General features: G+C 38.5%; 2 protein-coding genes across 2 annotated transcripts in view; one reads left to right on the top strand and one right to left on the bottom strand.

The window, feature by feature from the left end:
* Nucleotides 1-1,402: 1,402 nt before the first annotated feature.
* Nucleotides 1,403-14,256, bottom strand: rasl11a (RAS-like, family 11, member A). The gene is made up of 8 exons (XM_050067063.1): nucleotides 13,455-14,256; nucleotides 9,842-9,898; nucleotides 9,598-9,680; nucleotides 4,356-4,396; nucleotides 4,155-4,284; nucleotides 3,948-4,023; nucleotides 3,318-3,394; nucleotides 1,403-2,251 (listed from the first exon to the last, which is right to left on the bottom strand). The coding sequence occupies exons 1-8, from the start codon at nucleotides 13,618-13,620 to the stop codon at nucleotides 2,105-2,107; spliced, it is 777 nt and encodes a 258-aa protein (XP_049923020.1). The 5' UTR covers nucleotides 13,621-14,256; the 3' UTR covers nucleotides 1,403-2,104.
* A 3,178-nt stretch (nucleotides 14,257-17,434) lies between these two features.
* usp12b (ubiquitin specific peptidase 12b) overlaps nucleotides 17,435-21,587 on the top strand; it is a 28,385-nt gene continuing 24,232 nt past the window's right edge. Inside the window, exon 1 of the mRNA XM_050066829.1 lies at nucleotides 17,435-17,586. Coding sequence (XP_049922786.1) covers nucleotides 17,539-17,586 — 48 coding nt within the window. The 5' untranslated portion in view covers nucleotides 17,435-17,538. The remainder of the gene's footprint in view (nucleotides 17,587-21,587) is intronic.

Below are 21,587 nucleotides of genomic sequence, written 5' to 3'. Positions count from 1 at the left end.
GAACCTATTCCCAAATCTTTACAGATAGCAGCGACTCTATTTTATCAATTCCATCTGCAATTTAGGATCTTGACCCTTGAACACAACAATTAAACTCTGGACTTCTTTCTTTACAGCAAACGCAACATCTCTTAGTACCAAGAAACTGTGACTCGCCCAGAAATTCCTTCTCTTAAGAAAGAAAAGGCCTCAGGAGCAACATGAACTCCACAGAACACTAACACCTTCCTCTAAAGAAACAACAGAAATGAAATACTTCTCAGACCGCGAGCCATTAACGGGGCTTTCACACCTTGAGTTTGGATTGTTCGGGCTGAGCTATAGTGGAAAAGTTTATGTTGTCACAATTACAGGCAATCTAGGGCTCGTAAATGAGACACATGGATTCATAAGTACACCGTGTTTTGGAGATTGTGGTGATGAATTTGGAGGTTTAAAATTAACCCTAATGGCAGCCCCCGTAACTCTTGCAAAACATTAATGTCAAAACATCAGTTGAAACACAATGAACAGCTGAATAAAGAAGTCTATGGCTGCCAATATAATAATTGCTGAATAGTGTGTGTGCATGTTGTGCGACAAATGAAAATCCAAAATTAAAATAACATTTTTAATTTCATGCTGTAAAAAAAAAATGTCTAAAAAATATTTAAGCGAATTTTGAATGAAAATGGCCTTTTTTATGGTGAGTTTAATAATGACAGAGGTTTTCAAAATTGGGCACTTAAAAAAATGTTGACATCTGTGTTTTTTTAGCCTATATTTGTTATATTCTGAAAAGCTGGCACCTTTAAAAGTATGCTGAATTAGCTATTGGCAGTTCCTGCTTGCAATGCAAATTCAATGTACAGACAGCTATCACTATCTCTGGATTACTTTGATACTGAAGAAAACTTTATCAAGTTCTGATGGTACAAGGTATCCCGACAAAATGAAAACTTTAATTTTCACAATAAATGATTGAAAAGAACATTATTTAAATTTAAGTGCAGCAGTTAAGTGCCAATTTGAAGTTTAGGCTACATATTATACGCAACTTTAAAGTGCAAATGAAATGTAAATTTTACATAAAATTTTGTAATCAATATGCAAGTTCCATTTACATTTTTATTTTGGCAGTAATTATGTATTTTCAAAATTGGATTTTAAATTCTAAATGTGAATTCTGTCATACATTATTCACAAATGCAAAATAAAATTTGATTAAATTATTACATTTTATTATTGGCAGCCATTGACTTCCATAAATATCAGAGTTTGTCCTCACTTTGTTTTGCGAGGCTTCCCTTCCGGCTGTCAAATACCGACGTTTTGTCTCAGTGAAAACCTTGAACCTTGTGTTTCGGGGTCATTTCCTGTTTCTGTTCTGACTACTATCTTAATAAGTCTGCAACAGAGAGGATTGAGACTCGCATTTCATTTATTTGGTTTCAGCAAAGTTGAAATCTGGCATTACTCTCATCTTGAACCAAATAAAAAAATGAGTCTTTTGAGTGTTTTGTTGCAAAAAAAAATCCCAATTAAAATCAAAATAAAGGAAACTGTAACAAGAGGGGGTAAAATGAGACTCAATGTTATATGACAGGACATTAGAAACAACAGTTTTTTCTTTAAATTGTCTTCTCAGGTGTAAAACGCGTTAAATTCCCTTTGTCACAATGTATTAAGAGTGATTTTTCAGCCTCAAGAAAACTGAGACACGGCTTAGTTTACAGTGACCCAGTCAGTGGAGTTTTACCGACACGCTCACTGCCTTCGTGGTAAACAAGTTTGTGACAACACGAGCCGTTTGTTTTGCAGTCTGTGACATGTTAATTCTGAACAGCATCCTGGGTAGAGGTCATGTTGACCATGAGCTCCGTCCAAAACGCAGAGAAGAGCTTAGCCTGCAGAAACCTCCATTCAGTCTCACATCTTTATCCATCTGAAGACGACAAAGTTAAAATGCTTCAATCACCACAGAACAGCTTCAGTTCCCAAACTTAAAAGTCCTCCATATTGAGGCCTCTTCCATTTTTCTTCAGCCTTCCATCAACAAAGGAGCAGAATCTTTTTATTTCCATGGAAGCTCTTTTATCTCGATGTTTTTAGTTTCATTCTGCGATCAGAGAGTTGTTGAGGACTTGACTTTGGAGGAGAGGACCTGCCTGAACCTCCTCTTCAGCTCCTGCATGTTGGGAGATTTGGGTCTGGCCAGGTGGAGGCCCCCTCTTCGTTTCTCCCCGTTGCCTCCTCCCAGTGCCCGGATCACCTGAAACAGACGACACAGTGACTCGCTGAAATAAAGCCAGACCTGGGACCAAGTTTACTTTGCTCAAACAGCCAAACACACACTTGATAAGACTTGTCTTTGTATATTTGTTTCTACTTTACTCTTAATTGAATGTATTTCTATTTTATATCTGTAGTTGTTTTTTGTGGTGGCACAGTGGTTAGCATTGATGCTCCACAGCAAGAGGGGTTCCTGGTTCAAACCCAGGGTGCGAGATTCAAACCCTGGGGTAGGGTTATTTTTGGACAACACATCCATCACATCCAGTGACAACAATTTCAGTCATTTTAAGTCATGTTTTGGGGCACCTGATGAATATACCTCCAATTTTGAACCCTCCTTTTTGCTCTGTTTTTGGTCTCCTCCATCTCCTGAGGGAAATATGCGGCTCTTTAGCCACCAAATGCTTCGTTTGTTCACCAGCTTTGTGTATCTTCTGCTTGATGCTAAGGAGGTCGTGTAACAGTTGGCTTATCAGACCTTTTTTGCTGCAAATAGCTGCCTGCAGCGGTTGGATACCAGAGTTGAGCTGAAAGATGCTAAACAGCTGAGGGGGACTGCACAGTCTTGTTCTATTGTTAATAAAAACATATTGACTGCAGTTTCAAAGTGCCTAATCACTTAAATGATGTTCAACAGAACTTAGGCTTAAGAATCTGATCTCTTGAATACCAGAAAAGGAAACAGTCTAAACACACTCTGATGTAATGAGCCTCTGGGCAAAAACTCTGTAATGCCCCACCAGAAAAACAAATATACAGAACAGACCAATGTGGGCTGGTATAGCTCCGTTTGACCAAAAGACAAACATGGTATTTCTGTATTCTTTTGGTGACTCTGGGCATCAGTGGGAAATATCCTGTAATCATGGTTCCCACAGGAAGTTATAATCCATTAAAGTTTCCTGGATTTAAAGTGAATAAGATCCTGATATGTGCCTATAAATGCCTTCATGAGAAAATGAATAAGCTACAACTGCCCGTTCTCGTCCTTAACTGGCAGATTAACAAACCAATAAACAGACAACAACATCAAAAGGTCCCACCTCCTGACAGAGATGTAGAAAGGCGGTGTGGACTCCCTCGTGGTTCTCTCTTGCCGAGGCCTCAAAGTAAACTCCTCCTGTGAGAAGAAGCAGTTCTCAGATCAGTTTTATCTTCCAGATAACACTCGGCATTCCTTGTTCATTAGGCAGCATGAAAGATATAGTTTACATGGAGACAGATGTGTGTGTTATAATTGGACGGTGCATTCAGAGCTCTTTTACAAATTGGCTACTGTGGGAAATTCTGTCTTCTGTCCGAGCTCCATTTGCAGCGCTGTGATCAAGTTTCTGTACGAAAACAAAGCATCTGCAACCATTGGAATTTCAGTTCAGTGAAGGTAGGTTAAAGATAGACAACTAGTGTTCAAAGAATAAAGTAAGCTACAATATAGTGTTAATACACCAGAAGAAATGTTAAAGAAGTAACCCTGAAAAAGTAAATAGGAAAATGTAACGAGTTGGAAATGGTCGAATCAGACCTCATGATGAAAACACCTAATTTTAGGGCCCTGAAACACGTCTCATGTTATAAAGAATTAAACTTGAAAAATACAAATTATCGTGGTCTTTAAGTTTTGTCAAAACAACAAGAGAAGAAGAAAGAGGAGGCGGAGGATGAGGATGCCCCACCTAGTGAAGCTGCTAACGTCTCGCCTTCGTCCGCTGGCACCTGTCGGGCTCTGAGCAGGTCGTTCTTGTTGCCAACCTGCAGCAGATTACAGATTACAGGATAGATTAGATTGGGATGGGGATTAGGGTTAGTAGGTGTTATTGTCTGTTCTAGATTACATCACAGCATGTTGTACTTTTACAAACGGGATGTCTCATCCCACTGACCAGTATAACAGGAATGTTTCCAGAGGGGTGTATACGTCTGACGTGTTGGTACAGTGGCTGGATAGTGCGGTAGCTGTTGTGGTCCGTGATGGAGAAAACCAGCACATAACCGTCTGCCCAGTAGATTGACCTGAAAGTGCAGTTGTGGTACAGTTATTACGGGATATTACTTTAATTCATATTTAGGTAAATAAGTCTGACCTGTTGATCTGCTCCTGGCAGTACAGACCCTCAGCATCATCCTGAGAAATTAAAACAGAAAAATGTATAAGTGTATAAAATATCAAAGAGTTTAAAGAAGTATTTCACTGGTGGAAAGATGGTCTTTTCATAAAACTGGGCGGTTCTATGCAGTTGAAATTGGTGCTATACAACCTGAGAAAAGACTGAAAGTGCTGTGGTGTTTGCTTTTGCTCAACACATAGAAAAGCTACAACTACTAGAATAACAGTAACAGAATTTTGGTTTATATTTGATCGGCACTGCTAAGTTTTACTGTTTAACCTAATTTTTTTCAGCCTCCATTTTTCATAATACAGTAAACAGTATGGCGCCCACTTCCTGTTCACAAACTCTTATATTACAGCCGAGCAGGGGACTAAAATATGTTTCTGAAAATATTTTAGGCAAGAACACGGTAACAAAATCTTGGTTTAAATTAGATCAGCACTTCCGAGTTTACAGTTTGGTCTGAGTCTGAGAGAGACAAAGAGGGGTGAGTCTCTCTCTCGATCCACCTCTATAGATCCTTTTTTTTTTTGGTGGGCGGGGCTTAGCTGGAGGCAAAACGATTCTCCACAGACATTAGCCAGTCCTAGCTACCAAGTTGTCTTGGTTTGTTTTACACAATGGAGGAAGATGACGCGAGTGGTACTTTCAGAAATATTCATTCTGAGTGCTGGCACAAACTGGACCGTTCATAAATTCAGAGCGCTGTCGGAATGTACTGTTCGGTTATCCAGAGCACCGCAATGTGTGATTAACTTAACCATTCGTTAGACAATGCTCTGTTTCTTTGATCAACAGGGCTCTCATTTTAGTGTAGAGCACCAGACTGAATTTACAAATGCACCTTGTCAGGTCACTCACTCTCTGGGACTGCGAGTGTTTATTAAAAAAGTAAACACTGACCAACAGGACCAGACTGGCCGACCCGTATGCTCTCACTCAGTGGATGGATGATGTCAGAGGAAGCTTTGTGGTTGACTCCAATCTTACAAAGGAAATCGATACTTGAATGGTTTCTTCCAGTTTGTTTTGCTATTGAAGCTAATGTTAGCTAATGCGCTGAAAAGCTAGCATTACAGAGAAATCCAATATTCCTCTTAATGCCTCCCCAATCTCTGATTAGGTGGACATGATAACCCTTAATACACATAATGTTATTCATCCCTACAACAGTAAATACTTTTTCCCTAACCTGATATGACGTGTGCGCTGCACATGTGAGCATTTTTGATGATCGCCTCCGTCCAGTCCTTTTGTCGTATCACATTTAAAAATAGTTGTCTTTGTTTTTGTTGACGGGCGGTATGGTTAACAATAAAAGGTTTTGAGCCATGACTCCTTCTATTCTGGCTCCCAATAACACAACAAGACGACATTTTAAGGCTCCTATGTAGCCTACAGCCCTGTGGTGGAGAGTCGTGTTTTGCCTCCAGCAAATAAATTACGTCATCGTGACGTCAGCCCTCAAAGGGTCTATACTCTTTGTGTCCGAGCATACAAAAATTAGGAAGTACAATCAGTAGTTCGAGCATCTGTAGTTTGAGCAACAGTTATGATTTTATGTAACAAATAAACTGATTGATTAATTGATTGGATGATGTGAATGAGCAGGGAGATCTAGGCCCTGGCAAGGTTGAGGGAATTTCAAAAACTAAAGATATTAAACCAACAGTGATATAAAACAGAGAAAAGCAGCAAATTCTCACATTTGAGAAGCTGCAGCAAACAAATGTTTGCCTTTTTTACTTTAATAAAGAACTTTAAATATCAATTAAATTACCTGTCAGTCGTCTACAGTAATAGTTTCTTATCAGTTGAATGAGATGCTTTGAAGACACTGCATTGTTGAGAATGGAAACTGGCTGAAGTGGCTTCTTATTTTAAAACACTTCCTCATTCCTCTGAGTTACAGCAGCAGCAACAGACTGATAGTGGAAACTGCTCAGCAGAAAACCATCTGTCATTTTGTTTAACTGCTTTAAAATAACCCATGATTACTTTCAGTGGCGAAGCAGGAAGTGGTGTGATGTTTGGTGCGTTCCCAGTGAGATCCCAGTGGATTAATGGATGTATAGAGTCTCCGAGTGTGACACCAGACATTAGACCAGACCAGATAATCTTTTCCTAACTGCAACCAACTGGTTTTTGATACCTTAACTTGAAAAATGGCAGCTAAAGTGTCCCTAATTATCCAGAATCATTTAGATGCATCATCCTGAGCAGCTTAAAGTCAGCTAGCAGGTGGTGATTTTACTAAAAAGGCACATTGCCAAGACAAATGGCTGTTTATGGACACACACCAGCTGGTTCAGAGTTTGAACTTATGACTCCCAACCCACCAGACCACCCAGCTGGCAGTTCAGCAACAACTAGACTTCTGGTTGGGCGACTCCTTACACACACTGGGTCCAAAACACATTATCTGTAATTAAGAGTTGAAGATGAGTTCAGTTTTTTGTCTGAAAATCTCCTTTAACGAACCCTCCAGAAGCTCAGTAACTTTTCGACCTCTCTGCCTCCACACACCAATTATTTCTGTCTAATCTCTGGAAGCTGGTCACCATCAGCCTCCATCCTGCCAGTAGGGACTTCCTCACCCTCCGTTATCTTCCCCCGCTGGAGGAAATGAGCAGCTCTGAGGCCTGGTTTTGTAAACAGACTGGCGGTGTGGAGCAGGGTGAGCCGTGTGGCACGTTGCACTCATTATATTCAAAGAGATGGTCCCAAGATCTCTTCCTCTCACTTCAAATACATTCCTGAAATTACTTTTGAGATAAAGTGGCAGTTTTTTTTAACGTCTTTAATGAGCTGAACTTTTAGGTAGAATGTTAAACAACGACATCGAACAAAGACTTTTTCACCATTTTAACACCATTTGTTAATGAAGATAAAATGTAAATGCAAAATTTATGCTTGACTTGTGATATGGAGTCAGCCAATTACTAAAAATAGAGTCTCGGAACCCCTCTGCCTTCGGCCTGACAATGATGAGCCTCTGGGGACGAGGGTCAATATTTTGGGCTGTAGCCAGTGGATAAACGAGCTGAGACTTCCTCCTCTGTATGCCGATCGTTGGGGCTAATCTCTGTCTGTTAACAGATATATGCATATGACTGCAGATGCATTTTAAAAAACTAAAAAGCCAAGCTGTCACCAGACGACAGCCAGTTAATTCAGAGATTGCATTTTGGCCCATGTGTTCCGCCTCTCCACAGCTCCAATACCAAAATCCTTTCCTGTTGTCAATAGATACCACATACATATGCAGATATCTGTTTCTAGAGATTACTAAGAATAGAAATATACCACATTTTAATGGTGAACGCATCTTAAAGATAATGTTTTGTTTGGACGTTTGTGCCACAGTTGGTGTGTTTCCATCCACTTCTTTTCATTAGCATTTTCAGTATTGCGCATAAATAACTTGATGGGAAACGATGAATAAAGTCTTGAAATAAAGTTGGCGTTTCGATAAAAGTTAAATGCAGCTAAGTGCAAGGGAAACAGATTCAGCTTATAAATAACGTACTGTCATTGCATCGGCCACTGCAAGCAGCAGAAATCTTCCAAACACACATAGCTGTAATATTACTTGTAATATATCTATTATTATACATCCATCGTTTTCCTTTGTTTGACGTTCGACTGATGCTGTTTTATTATCTCGTTGTGCCCTCTTCATCTGCAGGCTACTGACCAGAGAATTAGCGCCACCTACTGCTTATCACAATGAACCAACTTCCAATACTTGCATACAGTAGAGGATGGAAAAGCACAAGTTTACAATTTCTTTTGCCCATTTTTGGAAAATTTTGTTAAAATTTGTGCTACATTTGATTGGAAACCCAACTAGTGCCACCCACAAGCAGTGTTGGGCAAGTTACTATCAAAATGTAATATATTCCATATTACTAGTTACCTTCATTTGAAAGTAATAAGTTACTTTACAAGGTAAAAAAAGAACTGGAGGCCAGCTCCCTATACCTGCTACTTTCAGGCAGTCTTAGGATGCAAAAGCAGAACAGGAAACATTGTACGTCGTTATATTAATGGAAACACAATGAACACGATAACGCACAGTGCTTACACAAAAAGGGTTCTATGTTTCCCGCTTGGTTGAGCGGTTGAACCCGGGAAACATAGAACCTTTTTTGTGTAAGTGGGAAACATAGAACCTGGGAAACATAGATACGCTCCCAAATAAACATGGATGGCGTAAACTACTACCTGAAAGCTACATAGTGTTCCCTGGAAGGTCAGCTCTGTAAAAACCTTTTGGTTGAAGCAGAGAAGATTTGAAATTGACCAAACTGAAATCTATGCGAAAGCCGATGATGATGATTCCATTGAAATGAACTGATTTTACTCTGAAGTTTCAAAAGCTGATGCGATAAATGGGCTGCTGACTGTCTAAAATCATATTAGCTGAAATGATATCTGGTGTTGCTGATCATCCACCAACAAATCAGGTAAATCACACATATAAATCTAACTTGTGCACACTGACAGACGCAACTCGAGAGAAAAGAAAAGGTTTTATGCTAAAAAGCAAATTCTTTCAGAGCTAACCTTTTCAAACTCTTGCATAGTCCCATGGTGCACACAAACTCTAGGTCTAATTAAATCACCAAACAATTTCAAATGCCTGTTGTTGGCCTGCCATTCCTCAGTGTTGAGACCACAACCGTCTTAGTCATCCCACAAGGAAGTTAACACTGTGACCCTAAACCTTTTACGCTTTTCTTCCTCTCTGTCATTATTTCCTTGTGCAGTTGTTGACTGAGGACAACATTTTGTTAGGGAAGGAACATTTTGGCACAGTTGTTAAATGATGTTTGAGCAGCTCAGTACAAAAACAACACAGTAATGAGCTCTCAGCATCAAACATGTTACCAAGGATAAAGAATTAAGAATCTTGTGAGAATTTCAACTGAATTTTCTGCTTCAAGTTAGATGCCAATTGAAGAAGAAGAAAAGGAAACAGTTGTCTTAAGTCTTCTGCGAAGAGAAATCAATGGACTCCTGTCATAATTTATGCGACAAATGTGTTTCCATCACCAGTGTGGCACATCACGTCTCCATTAACTGAAGCAACAACCAGCTCAAGCTGAGGTTGTTTACACTCAGCTGTGTCCATCCAGACGTTCTGTTCCTAATGCACATTAAAACTCTGGGATGGAAACATGGCTGCCGTCTCTCTGCCTCCATCAGTTACCTGGAGAGCGACACAGGGAGTATCCTGGATCTGAAGCGACACTTCCTCCCCATCCAGTGTGACCTTTCTGGAGTAGAGTGCTCCTGTGGAGAATGAAAGCGACAGGATGAATGAATGGACGGATGAATGGATCAATAGTGGGGACTTCTGCAGAGGGAAATCAGTCACTAAGTGCATTTGTTTCTGCTGCTTATTTTGCCAAATGTTTCTCGTTTTATTGCAGACAAGATGGGCTGGAACTCACCAGTGTTTGCTTCATAGTCTCCGATGAACCTCTTGGTCAGAAACCTGACGATCAAAGCTGAAAAGGAATCAAAACTCTGCATGAAGTACAAAATCTGTATCTGCTGTTTCATCTTAAACTTCTTGTACTTGGAATAGAAAACATGTATAAGAACCCCCCCCCAACCTGCTGCAACCTACTGACCTATATTACACTTAAACATTTGCAGGTGTTGCAATAACTTCTCTTTTCTGTGACACACGTTTTTTGACTTTTATAGGAGAGAGACAAGCCAAATAAACAGGCCCAAAGTCTGAAGTAAGAAAATGATTCACCAGTGCTCAGATCTGATGTTGCAATCCCTCATGCATCACCTTTGTACTGGTAAATGATTGTCTCATGTATCTCTTGTTTTTCTCTTGTTTTTTAGGGATTCTGGGTGGACTCCTGCTGACTGTGGGAGGATAGTTTCATTTGAGTTGAAGCTTTTCTTCCCATTAAAGGATCACACCACAGATTGTTCACATTAAAGTGCAGTAATGTCAGAAAGCTCACAAGAGACAGTTTAAAAGAAGAATAGGCAAATTCAGAGCAGCACAGGCTGAGATATCCTCACTTTTAGTTCCTAGTGTGGATCAACCACCAAAAAACCCTGTATCCTACATTTCCCATAATGCAACTTGACAGCACTTTTCATTAAACTCCCTCCCTTCCCTCCCTGTCATGTCTTTCTAATGTTACACCTCCACTTTGAAACTTTCCACTTCAATTTGTTGTGTCTGAGGTCAAACTGACACAACCCTGATGATGTCGCTATGACATCATCAGGGTTGTTTTCTCCGACTGTTTAAAAAAAAAAAGCTCCCTCCAGAGACACTGTGTCCACAGGCTGAATAGTACTCCCTGCAATGAGTAAACTAAACCATAAAACTGAAGTACTGATACAATTACCTAATTTTTTACCATTAAATGAAAAACTATTTGTGTCTAGTTGGACTAAAGTGTTTTATACATGAATATGTGCACTCCGTTGTTAAACATTAAGAATTCCCTGAGGTTTATTACCAATTGCAAATCGCTCACTTATCACCATTTGGACAAATTAGCCACTTTTAGTCGGCTAATTTAACTGTTTCTGCACTGTACTGCCTGGTGGCCACCGCCCTTTCTAAAACAAGATCTTAATCACAATGTGATCTTTCTGTTGGTTGCATTGAGTGGTGAAAAGTAACTAAAGATATTTACTTAAGTACTGAGCTTAAGTATAATTTTTAAAGTACTTGTAGTTTACCCGAGTATTGTAAAACTTAAATTAAAAGACTAGTCCCAATTAAACGGCCAGTCCCTTTTACTGGCCTGATGTGGCTACACATTTTGACAAATAATACCTGTCTCAATTAGACTCCCGGGGTCTCATTGATAAACAATGCGTACGCACAAAATGAGTCCTGACAGAGGCACACGCCACTTCCTATGCAAAAGTTGTGATCTATAAGAACAAACTTGATGGGAGAAACTTTGACCCATGCTGATGAACATTTTGGAGACAGGAAGGTAGCGATGCAAATGGTGAGGTGGAAGCCTGGTTGTAGAATTTGTTGAATATTTTTTGCCGAACACCATTTTTGGCTTTTGTCCATATGTACGTTTTTAGTATGGATCCTGTGCTTTGTTTCATAAAGGAGACGCCTGGTCTGGTTGCCAAGCAGTTCATTTTTTTTTTTTTTTTTACAGAGGTTCTTCAGATGTATAAAAGCAGGTTGTTGGCTACCTCAAATTATGTGTCCATTCCTCGATTACCCTGTAAGTTATTCATTTTCCTTTAGTCCGTACGGGTCCTCAGATTGAAACAATCAAAGGGTTTTTCATGAAAATGAATCCAAGTTGTGAATATTGTTTTAACAGGATTAAATGGTGGTGTGTCGGTATGCTGAGTGGCGAAATCTTCGATGGTCTGGTGTGCTGTCTGTCACAGCTAGATCAAACAAATGATTCATAATTGATATATTATCTGACACCTAATTTTGTTACTTTATTATTACAAGTTATATTCATACTGGTTTAAATAAACAATTTGTATCTCCCATCTTTGCTGAGGAACAGTTTTGTGTGAAAGGAATTAAAGGTCTGTCCAAAATATAGGCCAGTGATTTAAGCAAATAAAAGCCGGGGCTAATACTTGAAGTTTAATGGTATTTCCATTTACTGTCTCTTTATATCCTCCTGAGACTCAAACCTTTTTTTGATATCTGTTTTTAATCTCTCCTAGCAATTTGGGATCAGTATGACCCGATAAGTATTAAAAACTAAACTCTATCAACCATAATTAATCCCAGTGTCCTCAAACGAGACAATAATAAAGTCCTAATGTCTCCAAACCAGTGCTTCCTAATTAACAGCATCTTAGCTTATTACTGTTGCTACAGTTGGTTCAATTAGTTGCCATATCAAACTAAAAACATTATTAATCATAAATAAACAAGTTTCAACCATAAAATGTGATCAGGTTTAGAACCTTGCCGACTTTTGTGTCGGGATCGGCTGCAGACTGACTTGACAGAGATGGCTGCCATCTTGTTTTTACATGTATGAGTGTAATGTGCTCTTACTACCACTAGATGGCACAAAAAGTGTCCGCGAACGAGGACAGCAGGTCTAAGTTAAGTAGAATGAAGTATAAGGTCAAGTAAACCCAAAATGTGACGTCTCAAGAGGATATATTATCCTCTTATATATATATATATATATATATATATATATATATATATATTATATATTATATATTTCCCAATCTTTGCTGAGCAACAGGTTTGTGTAAATGGAATTAAATTCCTGCCCCAAATACAGGCCTGTTGATTTCAGTGATTTAAGCAAATAAAAGCCCGGGGCTAATAAGTTTTACAGTGTGTCCATTTCATGTCTCCTTATATAATTCTACTCTACGACATTTCAGAGGGAAATATTATATTGTTTACTCCATTACAATATGTTACTATTACAATTAAGATTTAACATGTGTGCTGCAAATTAAATTACAATACTCTAAAGTGTATAAAATACTTAAAATTAGCTCCACAGCAACATTTACAACTAACACATTAATATTAATAATAATAATCTATAAGTGTAATGCAGTATGATGATCATAACACTCTGAAAGGTGGCATTCTGCACACAAGTGCATTTTGCACTTTCATTCATCTAAATTCATGCATGCAGGACTTTTAATTGTATTGAAGTATTTTTAAAACATATGTTGTTTTACTTAGGATCTGAATACTTCTTCCACCACTGATTATAATTAATAATTTTCTAACACATAAATGCAAAATGTCGCCCCCTGTCGTTCAGGTTTGGTTGTTCAAACATTTACACTACTTTCCTTCGGTATTCCTCCTCTATTACACAAATATACTATCACAGTGACATCCATAGCAATAACAAGCTGCATCATGAGTTGGTTAATTTACTGTCACATATTACTGAGATGCATGAAATCCCAAACATCCTGTCCCAACAGTTTAATCCCTACAAACCATCTGTTGCATCACAGTTTCAGATTGTTCGGACGCACTTTCCTAACTCAGCTGACTTTTATATTTGTCCCTTGCCCAGCTCTTCCCTCCATCCATACCGGTTTTCCCGACGTTGCTCGCCCCCAGCACCACAATCTTCACCGTCTTGTTGGGCACACAGTCCAGCAGGGGATATTCCGGTATGGGCACCAGCAGAAAGTTGCCAGACCCGGTGCTGCTGCTGTTCATGGTTCCCGGTGCAGGGTCACTGGCAGTCAGCCGCATTTAGCTCCCCTCTGCCCTCAGATAAGATCTGCTTTATGTGGGAAAATCACAGTGTCCGGTGAACCCCCGTCCGCCCCGAGGAAAATCACTCCAGTATTCCCATTATGCTCCTGCACAGACAGCAAAGAGAGCTCCTCAGGTATCCTGGTGTTTACCTTGGTGCTTTATAATTCCTGCATAAAAAAGTAGGTTTTCCTTTGAGTTAAAGGTGCAGAATTCCCAAATATTTTCCAAGTATTCCAGCTCCACTTCACAGTTTTCCTCCACTCAGTGCTCAGAAAAACTTTTAACCCCTCCGTGGATCTTTCAGCAACGAAACTCCGTCATTTCACTCCCTTAAATACTAAAATCACAACTCAGTTTTGATATAAGCTGCATAATAAATTGCAAAAGAAGCATTCCCGTCCACACCGACTCCAGATGCTGCTGACTGCGGACAGAGAGCAGAAGGAGGGAGGGAGGGAGCCTCTGAACCATCCCCTCTAATATTCCCATGAGACCAGTCCAAACTGGGCTCTCTGCAGCCTGACTCACATATCATTAGACATCCCGGGGCCAATAAACAAGGAAATGAAGGTTTACAATAATAAAGCTGTAAAGCAAATTAGATGAAGACGAGACTGTAGGTGGCAGTAAATATTTTATTCTGCTTTAATGAAGCAGAGAGAGACGAGAGCATCAACGCATCAGTGCATTGTAATGTATGGAAGCCCATTAGCGCCTGGATTAAATTAAATTTAGGAATAAAAATAAAAATGCAGGTGATAAAAACTAAGCTAATAAGTAAAAATTAATATTTCTGATTGATGATTGATATTTTTTCCATATCTTTAAGTTTGCAGAACTGACTTGATGTCAAACGGGGATTTTTGTGATGAGTGGAATTATTAAAAACTGTGGCTGTTTAAGCCATTATTTAATATAACTGATATATTGTAGGTTTTTTTTTAGTTTTATTGCTCCCATAAAAATTCAATAAATTACCACAGACGTAACAGTTCAAGTGTTTTGCTCTTCATCAGATGAAAAGTGTCTGATGTGTTCTGAAGTGTTCTTCTTCTTGTCTTTTGAATGATCTCTTATCCAGCACTTAGTTTTTATCGTTTGGATGTGCACACTTTTGTAACCTTTTTTTTTTTATTCAACATTTTGCACCACTAAATTATAAAATAACAAGTTAGAACTCTTAAAATCAAAAGTATGAAATTGACAAAGTCAATATAGTGCATAAAATTCCTGACATTGGCTACCATATTTTTTTTAAATTCTTATTATGTTTTTATTATTCAACATTTGCTTATTATTTGGCAGAAATGAGCTTCCATATATTCCACATATAGCACATGCTGGGAATAAATATCTAGGGTAAAGGAAAAAAGATATATATAGTATAGAAATATTCTTCAGAGTTTATTACTTATGGGTGAATGAAAGGCAAGAAACAAAGTAGGAAAGATGTAAAAATAGGAAGTAGGAATTTAAAATAGCAAGAAACAGAAACCATAACACAACAACTACAAATATATATATACATAGAAAGATTTTATCAAGGAAAATATTTTTTGGGAAATGGTACCAAATCATGAAAAAACAAAAAACAAAACAAAAAACAAATTCAATTACCTTCTTTAGGTCTTGATATCATACGATAACTGCATTAAAGTCATCCTTTACTTGTTGTATTTTCAATGGAATTAAATAAATGTAGAGGTTATAATAATATCCACTGTTATGAAAAACAGTGGTATATTATTATACAGTAGGTGGAAGAAATACTCACATCTTTTACTCAAACTAAAGTAGCAATAGCCTACCACAGTGTGAAATACTATATTACAAGTAAAAGTCCTGTATTCACAATTTAAAGTGAGTAAATGTAGCTACTTAGTTACTTTCTACCACTGTAGTGTTAGTAGGCTTCATGAACTATTCTCTTATGTCCCGAAGGAGACAAAGTTCGGGTAATAAAGGAGTAGTAATACCCAAACACACGGACCAAAGCACCGCCCACCGATTCTACCCCTGTGTCAGGAATTGAACGAACCGAAGTGCATCTGAGTTTTGCGTCGGCGACACTCCCTCACAGCAGCTTCTCCAGACTGGACGGGAGGAAGCTGGCAGACACGGCCAGTAATACCGGAAGCTACGTTTGGTACATTCAAAATAAGATACAACAAATACATAAAAAACAACAACAAATTGTTATAGATACAATTCGACTCACTAGCTTTTTCTTGACATCTCACAGTCTTCCTCAGAACATAAACATTTTTAGTACAATAAAAATGAAGCATGAGCAGGGTGAGAAAGAAATCAGTTTAAAACAACTAAATAAATTACCAACTTATCAACTTTAAGAATATCAGCGATATTAAGTAAAGAAAAAAATATTTTGAGTAAGAGTTCTACATGACTTAATGTGTTAGCAGCTCACTACAGTTTGTCCTTCTGAATGCATTTTATTTATTTATTTTTTACATAGGCCTATATTAATGTCCCTAAACTCTCCTATCTAAAATCAGACACAAGAGGTATGAAGTAGGGCTGGCTAGCAGCCAATATTCAGTGGTGGAATTTACTCAAGTGCTGCAGGCCTATGTAAGTAGCCTACAGTTTTGAGGTATCTGTCCTTTACTTAAGTATTTCTATTTATGGAGAAACATTTGTCACAGTGATGAGTGAAAAGTATTTTTTATTTTTCATCTATAGTTACATTTCAGAATCATATTATCAATACAAAATATAAATCAACAAATAAATGAGCAGTTTATAAAACAGTCAAAAGCGGTTATATAAATTAATCAATAATTATAATCCAGTGGGCCTAAGACAATATATATTCTGTAGCTGCAACGATTAGTCAATTAATTGATTATTTGAATGACAGAAAAATGTATTTTGTTAATCAACTAATCATTTAAGTCATTTTTTAAAGCAAAATGCCAGAAAAATAATTGATATTTCCAAGTTCTCAGAATTGCAGCTTTCCTCCGTCCTACATTCTAAAAAATGATATGTTTTGGGGTTTGTAAATGATGCTTGGAAAAAAAACAAACATTTGATATTGTAATAGGTTTTTCTTACTGCTTATACTGTTTTGTAAAACAAATGATTGATCAATTAATTGAGAAAATACTCTTCAGATTAATTGGTAACCAACATGCGATTTAGTTGCAGCCAAGGGCGCTGCAGAGGAGGGGAAAAGTGGGACTAATTGCCAAGGGCCCCGATGGGTGAGGGCCCTTGAAAAGCTTGGAATAAAAAAAAATGGTTTTGTTTGCATTTTTTTTTAATTCAGAGAGTGCCATAACTTAATTAAAAATGGGGAATAAATTGGTTAAAAGACTGAACTTTGAATACAGAATTTGTGGTAGCTCTTTAGGGGCCCCTCTGACCCCTTAAAAGTCATCCATCCCTGCACTAGAAGTTGTCTCTAAAGCTGATTGCTTATGCTGTGGGAGGACCAACTTACACCATCATGTCTAATATCAAGAATGGGAAATTTGGGTTCCAATAAAAGAAATGAAAGACTGACTTTGTAAAAAACTTTCAGGGCGGGGGGCCCACAGAGACTGCTCATAGGACCCAGAATATGATGTTACGTCCCTGGTTGCAGCCCTATAAATGTATATTATTCTGAAGTGGACCATTCTGCATAATTAGTACTTTTATTTTAGGGTACATTGTTTCTAATTCTTTTGTATTAGAATTAATATTAAAAATAAAAATAAGAAAATATTTTTTATTATTTATTCATTTGGCGTATTATTTTGAAACTCCAGACCGGAAGTGGTGGATGCTCCTCAGTGTATGTTAACGGCACTAACCAACAGGGCAGACGGCTCTCCCGGAACTCTGCAGCCGCATCGGCTCTGATTATTTCAACATCGGGGTTCGGTCCAACATGGCGGCTTACGGATGGAAATACTGATGACAGTCCGAAAGATCGCCTCGATTTGTACGATGGTAAGGAGCTGTTTTTCTGCTTTACCGTTGGTATCCGTGCGCCGCGCCTCTGTCCGGTGCCCGGGCTCGTGAGCCAGGACAGCGACAGCTAGCTGCTGAGCTTAGCCTGTTTGCTAACATCACAGGGCAACATGATAATAACACACAGTGGTTTCCAGAAAGTTGTAGCGTGTTAACAGTGAGCTTCCCAGCTCCGCACACACCCCGGGTCAGCTTAATAAACAGGAAGATATTAAATAAGCTTGTTTGGGAGTTTATTAGCCAGCTTGTAGTTTGTTTACGCGAGAAGGGCAGGGTTGACCAACGGGCGAAAACTAGCTAGCTTAGCTGGAAGCCTATCTCTGCTCCCAGGGTCCTGTGTTCCCCACTCCAATATCCTGTTATTATGACTCATTAAGGAGACATTTTAAAGGCTTTTAAGTTCCCAGTAGCGTTTTTCACCAGGTCACATGTTAAGTGTATGTTCCACTGGGTCAACATGTCAAAATCACCCACCTACAGCTTGTAGCCTGCTGATGTTATACTCCTTGAAACCTACGCCCTCAATCTGTGGGCAACACAGTTTCCCTGACTTTAGACATTAATATCTCTGCAGTGGCTGAATATATTTTTATAATTCAAATTGTATTTAAAACATACAACCCTTGGCTCTTGTTGCAAACGAAAGTGCGTAAACAACCCCTACCAATCTCTTTTAATTAAAGTTTACATCAAGAGACACTTGTCTGGAAACATAGGACTGCTAAGCCTGCTTGTCCAATGTTGTTTGCCCACACAGACACAAATCCAAGTTTATATCCTTTATTATAGCTTCTTTATTGTTTTTATAGCTGTTGCACATACAAGAGTAAAGAATAACTAAACATTTCTATGGTCAGTGAATGTCAACACCTCAGCCAGCTGACATTGCTGTCTCTTAAGGTGTAACCAATGAAGAAATTTAGCATTTCCTGTCATGGGATACACCCTGAATATTTTCTCTAAACTGCTAATGTTCAGGGTTTGGTTCCCAAAATTAGCAACACTTTTAACTTGAAGAGGCTGTTACAGTGTGAGTGTTTGTAAGGTTATGTAAAAGATAAGTTAATTTAAAGGTAAGAGTGCTTGTGCCTCTTTTTTCCTTATGTGTCAGCAGTTTAACATATCTTCTCATACTCTAGCCCAGTTAGACCAATTACCCATGAAAGCTTTTTAGAAGGCTTTAATAATATCATTCTGTATTGATCCTCGTACAGAAATCCTTGGAGGTCAGAGGTCAGGGTCAGCCGTGCTCAAAGACACCATCAGCCGGTAGATGCTTGTAAACACTAGCTGTAGCACACATTCCCCAGTTGTAGGACAGCAACCTGTTTGAGCAGACAAGGTTAAAAAGGTCAGACACTGCTTCCTTCGCCCTCGTGGCATTTATTGTGACGGCTCCATCTTTGTGTCTTTTGCGGCGTAGCTAAGTCACAGGAGCAAGCGGAGGAGCTTAAAGCCAGCAGATTAACTTCTGACTGTAACTTATCCTGTTCCTGCCCGCTGCACCTTTCAGAGCTGACAGACGGCTAGGCAGATGCCACGAAGACGTCTGCTGCAGTCCTTTTTAATTTACTAGCCTCTGTTGGTGTGTGTGTGTGTGTGTGTGCTGAGAACAGTGAGCTGTGTGGCTGGAACATGCACAGCGTTTTAAAGACCACACAACAGGCCTTGTAACCCTTTTAAGTGTGAAGGCCAGCATCATTGTGGCAAATCACCAGCACCTGCTAGACAAATACTAACAAGGCTTAATATTAGCTGTGTCTGGCAGGTTTGCTCAGTCTGTTTGCCACTTTGGCAGGCTACCAGTTGCTGCCCGGAAGGTATTTGTTTTTCAGAAAATCAATTTCGCTGGTGAAGCCGTGAAAGTCACTGGTAGGGCTGCACAAAGCAGAGCTGGGCAGTTGTACATCAGTTTTGATAATGTGGCAGCATTTTGGGATGGCTGTTGGTGTTTTTAGAGAAAGAAAAATGTAGTAAACAGTCAATAGAGACGTTTGTTTATTTCACTTTGCACTATATAATGACAGGTCTAGTCATATCAGTTAACTGTAAGTCTGCACTAAAGACAACTGGAAGACAACAGCTTTATATCACAATATTAAGGTAGCCATAATCCCAGGTGATGTCTCATCTTACAGAGCTGTCTTTCAGCTCTGTGACCACTTATATATCACAACTTTAGCTTCAAATTTGCGGAATATAGAATAAGCAGATTACTCAACACAGTGATTGAACCTCAGCGCTTTTTTAATATCAACTGAAATGAGTGTGTAGCACAGAGCATCAATAGCTGTCAGGTACTAAAGGCTGGCTGCAAATGACTAATCTTGTGTAATTATTTTGTAATAGGATACACTGCAAATTTTTTTCTAGCAAGTTACAATATGTAACTGTAATATTTCACAATAAATTACATTATTATCACCTCACAGGCTTTCACTGATATTTAACCAAAATCAGAGATGTATTGTGAAATTCATGCAGGTAAATATAGTCATTTTACAGAAGCATACTGCTAAATGACAATAATATATGGAGTTTAACTGTGAGATTACAGTGAAATACTGTAATTCTACAGGAATATATTACTGCTAATTTACAGTAATCAACTGGAAACTGAAGTTTATTATTTACAGTGGCACACAATCACAGTGATGTAATGTGCTTTAACTGTGAGGTTACAGTCAGATATGGTAATTTTACAGGCGCATACTGCTAAACCACAGTTATCAAATGTAAATAAACCAAAGTTACAGTTATATTCAGGAGTTTTTTAGGAACATACTGTAATATCACGGTAATGTAATGGGCTTTACCTGTGAGGTTACAGTTAAATATAGTAATTTTACAGGAGCATACTGCTAAATCACAGTAATATGCAGGCATAACCGTGAGATCTCAGTATACAGCTGTAATTTCACATCAGTTTACTAACTACAAATGAGTCATTTACTGTAAATGTAATGCAACTATCAGCCAGCAATTTACTGTAAATGCACAGTAAAATATTTAACAGTGTATTTCCATATTTAAATCAAAATTTTGGCTGTTTTCGATTTTTTTTATTCTTCCATTTTGTCATTTGAAAGTTGAGAACTTTTGCGTCTTATGTTAAATATTAAAGGATTTTATAGGAAATCTTTTTTTTTTATATTTCTCAGGTATTGGTACTAGGAGATGGAAATTTGGGTATAGGGAGAGGGATTAGTATTAGAAGTTTTTTTGAGGAAGTTTTTCCTTCCTCCCGTCAAAGGAGTGAATTCCATTCTCTTTTATATATTTCAAGATTTTTATCGATTTTGTTTGCCGACAAAACAATCACATGGCAAGGTTCACTTAGTTGCAATTTATTCTGAGTGCTTTCGTTCTTTTTTGCCTGTAAAAGCTGAGACTGAAAGTTTGTTCTTGACCTTCTAAACAGCAGGTGACACCAGTTTCACCAGGAGGTCCTTTTAGTAGCATTTCCGAAGCTTTCAACCGACTGTCTTATTGTGTAATCGTGCTCCTTTTAGACAGATTCTTGACATTCTTGTACAGCTTTCTTTGTTAAATGAAAACAAGAACCTCTAAAAAAGCACGTTTGTTTAATTCAAATCAGAAAATAAGGCTGTCAGATGCTCAACTGATGGTCACCATTAATAAGCATGATCACAGTGTCTTAACAGAACAGTCATTTAACCCTGCTGTCTGGAATCTAGTTTTCACTGAAGCTGGTGTCTAAAAAGTTTTTCAGGCTGCCCTGCACAGGCGGCAGTTCACTTTCATTTCCATCAATACAGGATACAGAGTCATTTCAAAGCTGTCACTTCAAACCGAAGCCGAATACATAAATAATTCCCAGCGTCTGTGTACAGCACGTATTGAACAAATCTAATTCCTTTTTCCCAGGCAGATATTTGCCTTCCTCTCTGTTTGCCGTCCCGACATCAGAAAGCTTGTCTTGGTGCGCTCTGACTTTGTTTACAAACCTGTGATGTTTG

Source organism: Epinephelus moara, chromosome 17 (assembly GCF_006386435.1).
Source record: "Epinephelus moara isolate mb chromosome 17, YSFRI_EMoa_1.0, whole genome shotgun sequence".
Taxonomy (NCBI): Eukaryota; Metazoa; Chordata; class Actinopteri; order Perciformes; family Serranidae; genus Epinephelus; species Epinephelus moara.
The sequence above is the reverse complement of the archived record's forward strand: the minus strand, read 5'-3'. Positions and strand labels throughout refer to the sequence as shown.

What these genes read in the sequence shown, in the direction of transcription:
- rasl11a (XM_050067063.1), bottom strand. Translation starts at nt 13,620, where the DNA reads ATGCGGCTGACTGCCAGTGACCCTGCACCGGGAACCATGAACAGCAGC. An exon ending in AGACTATGAAGCAAACACTG is followed by an intron (nt 9,681 to 9,841) that starts GTGAGTTCCAGC and finishes CATTCTCCACAG; the next exon opens with GAGCACTCTACTCCAGAAAG. An exon ending in TGCCAGGAGCAGATCAACAG is followed by an intron (nt 4,285 to 4,355) that starts GTCAGACTTATT and finishes CTGCACTTTCAG; the next exon opens with GTCAATCTACTGGGCAGACG.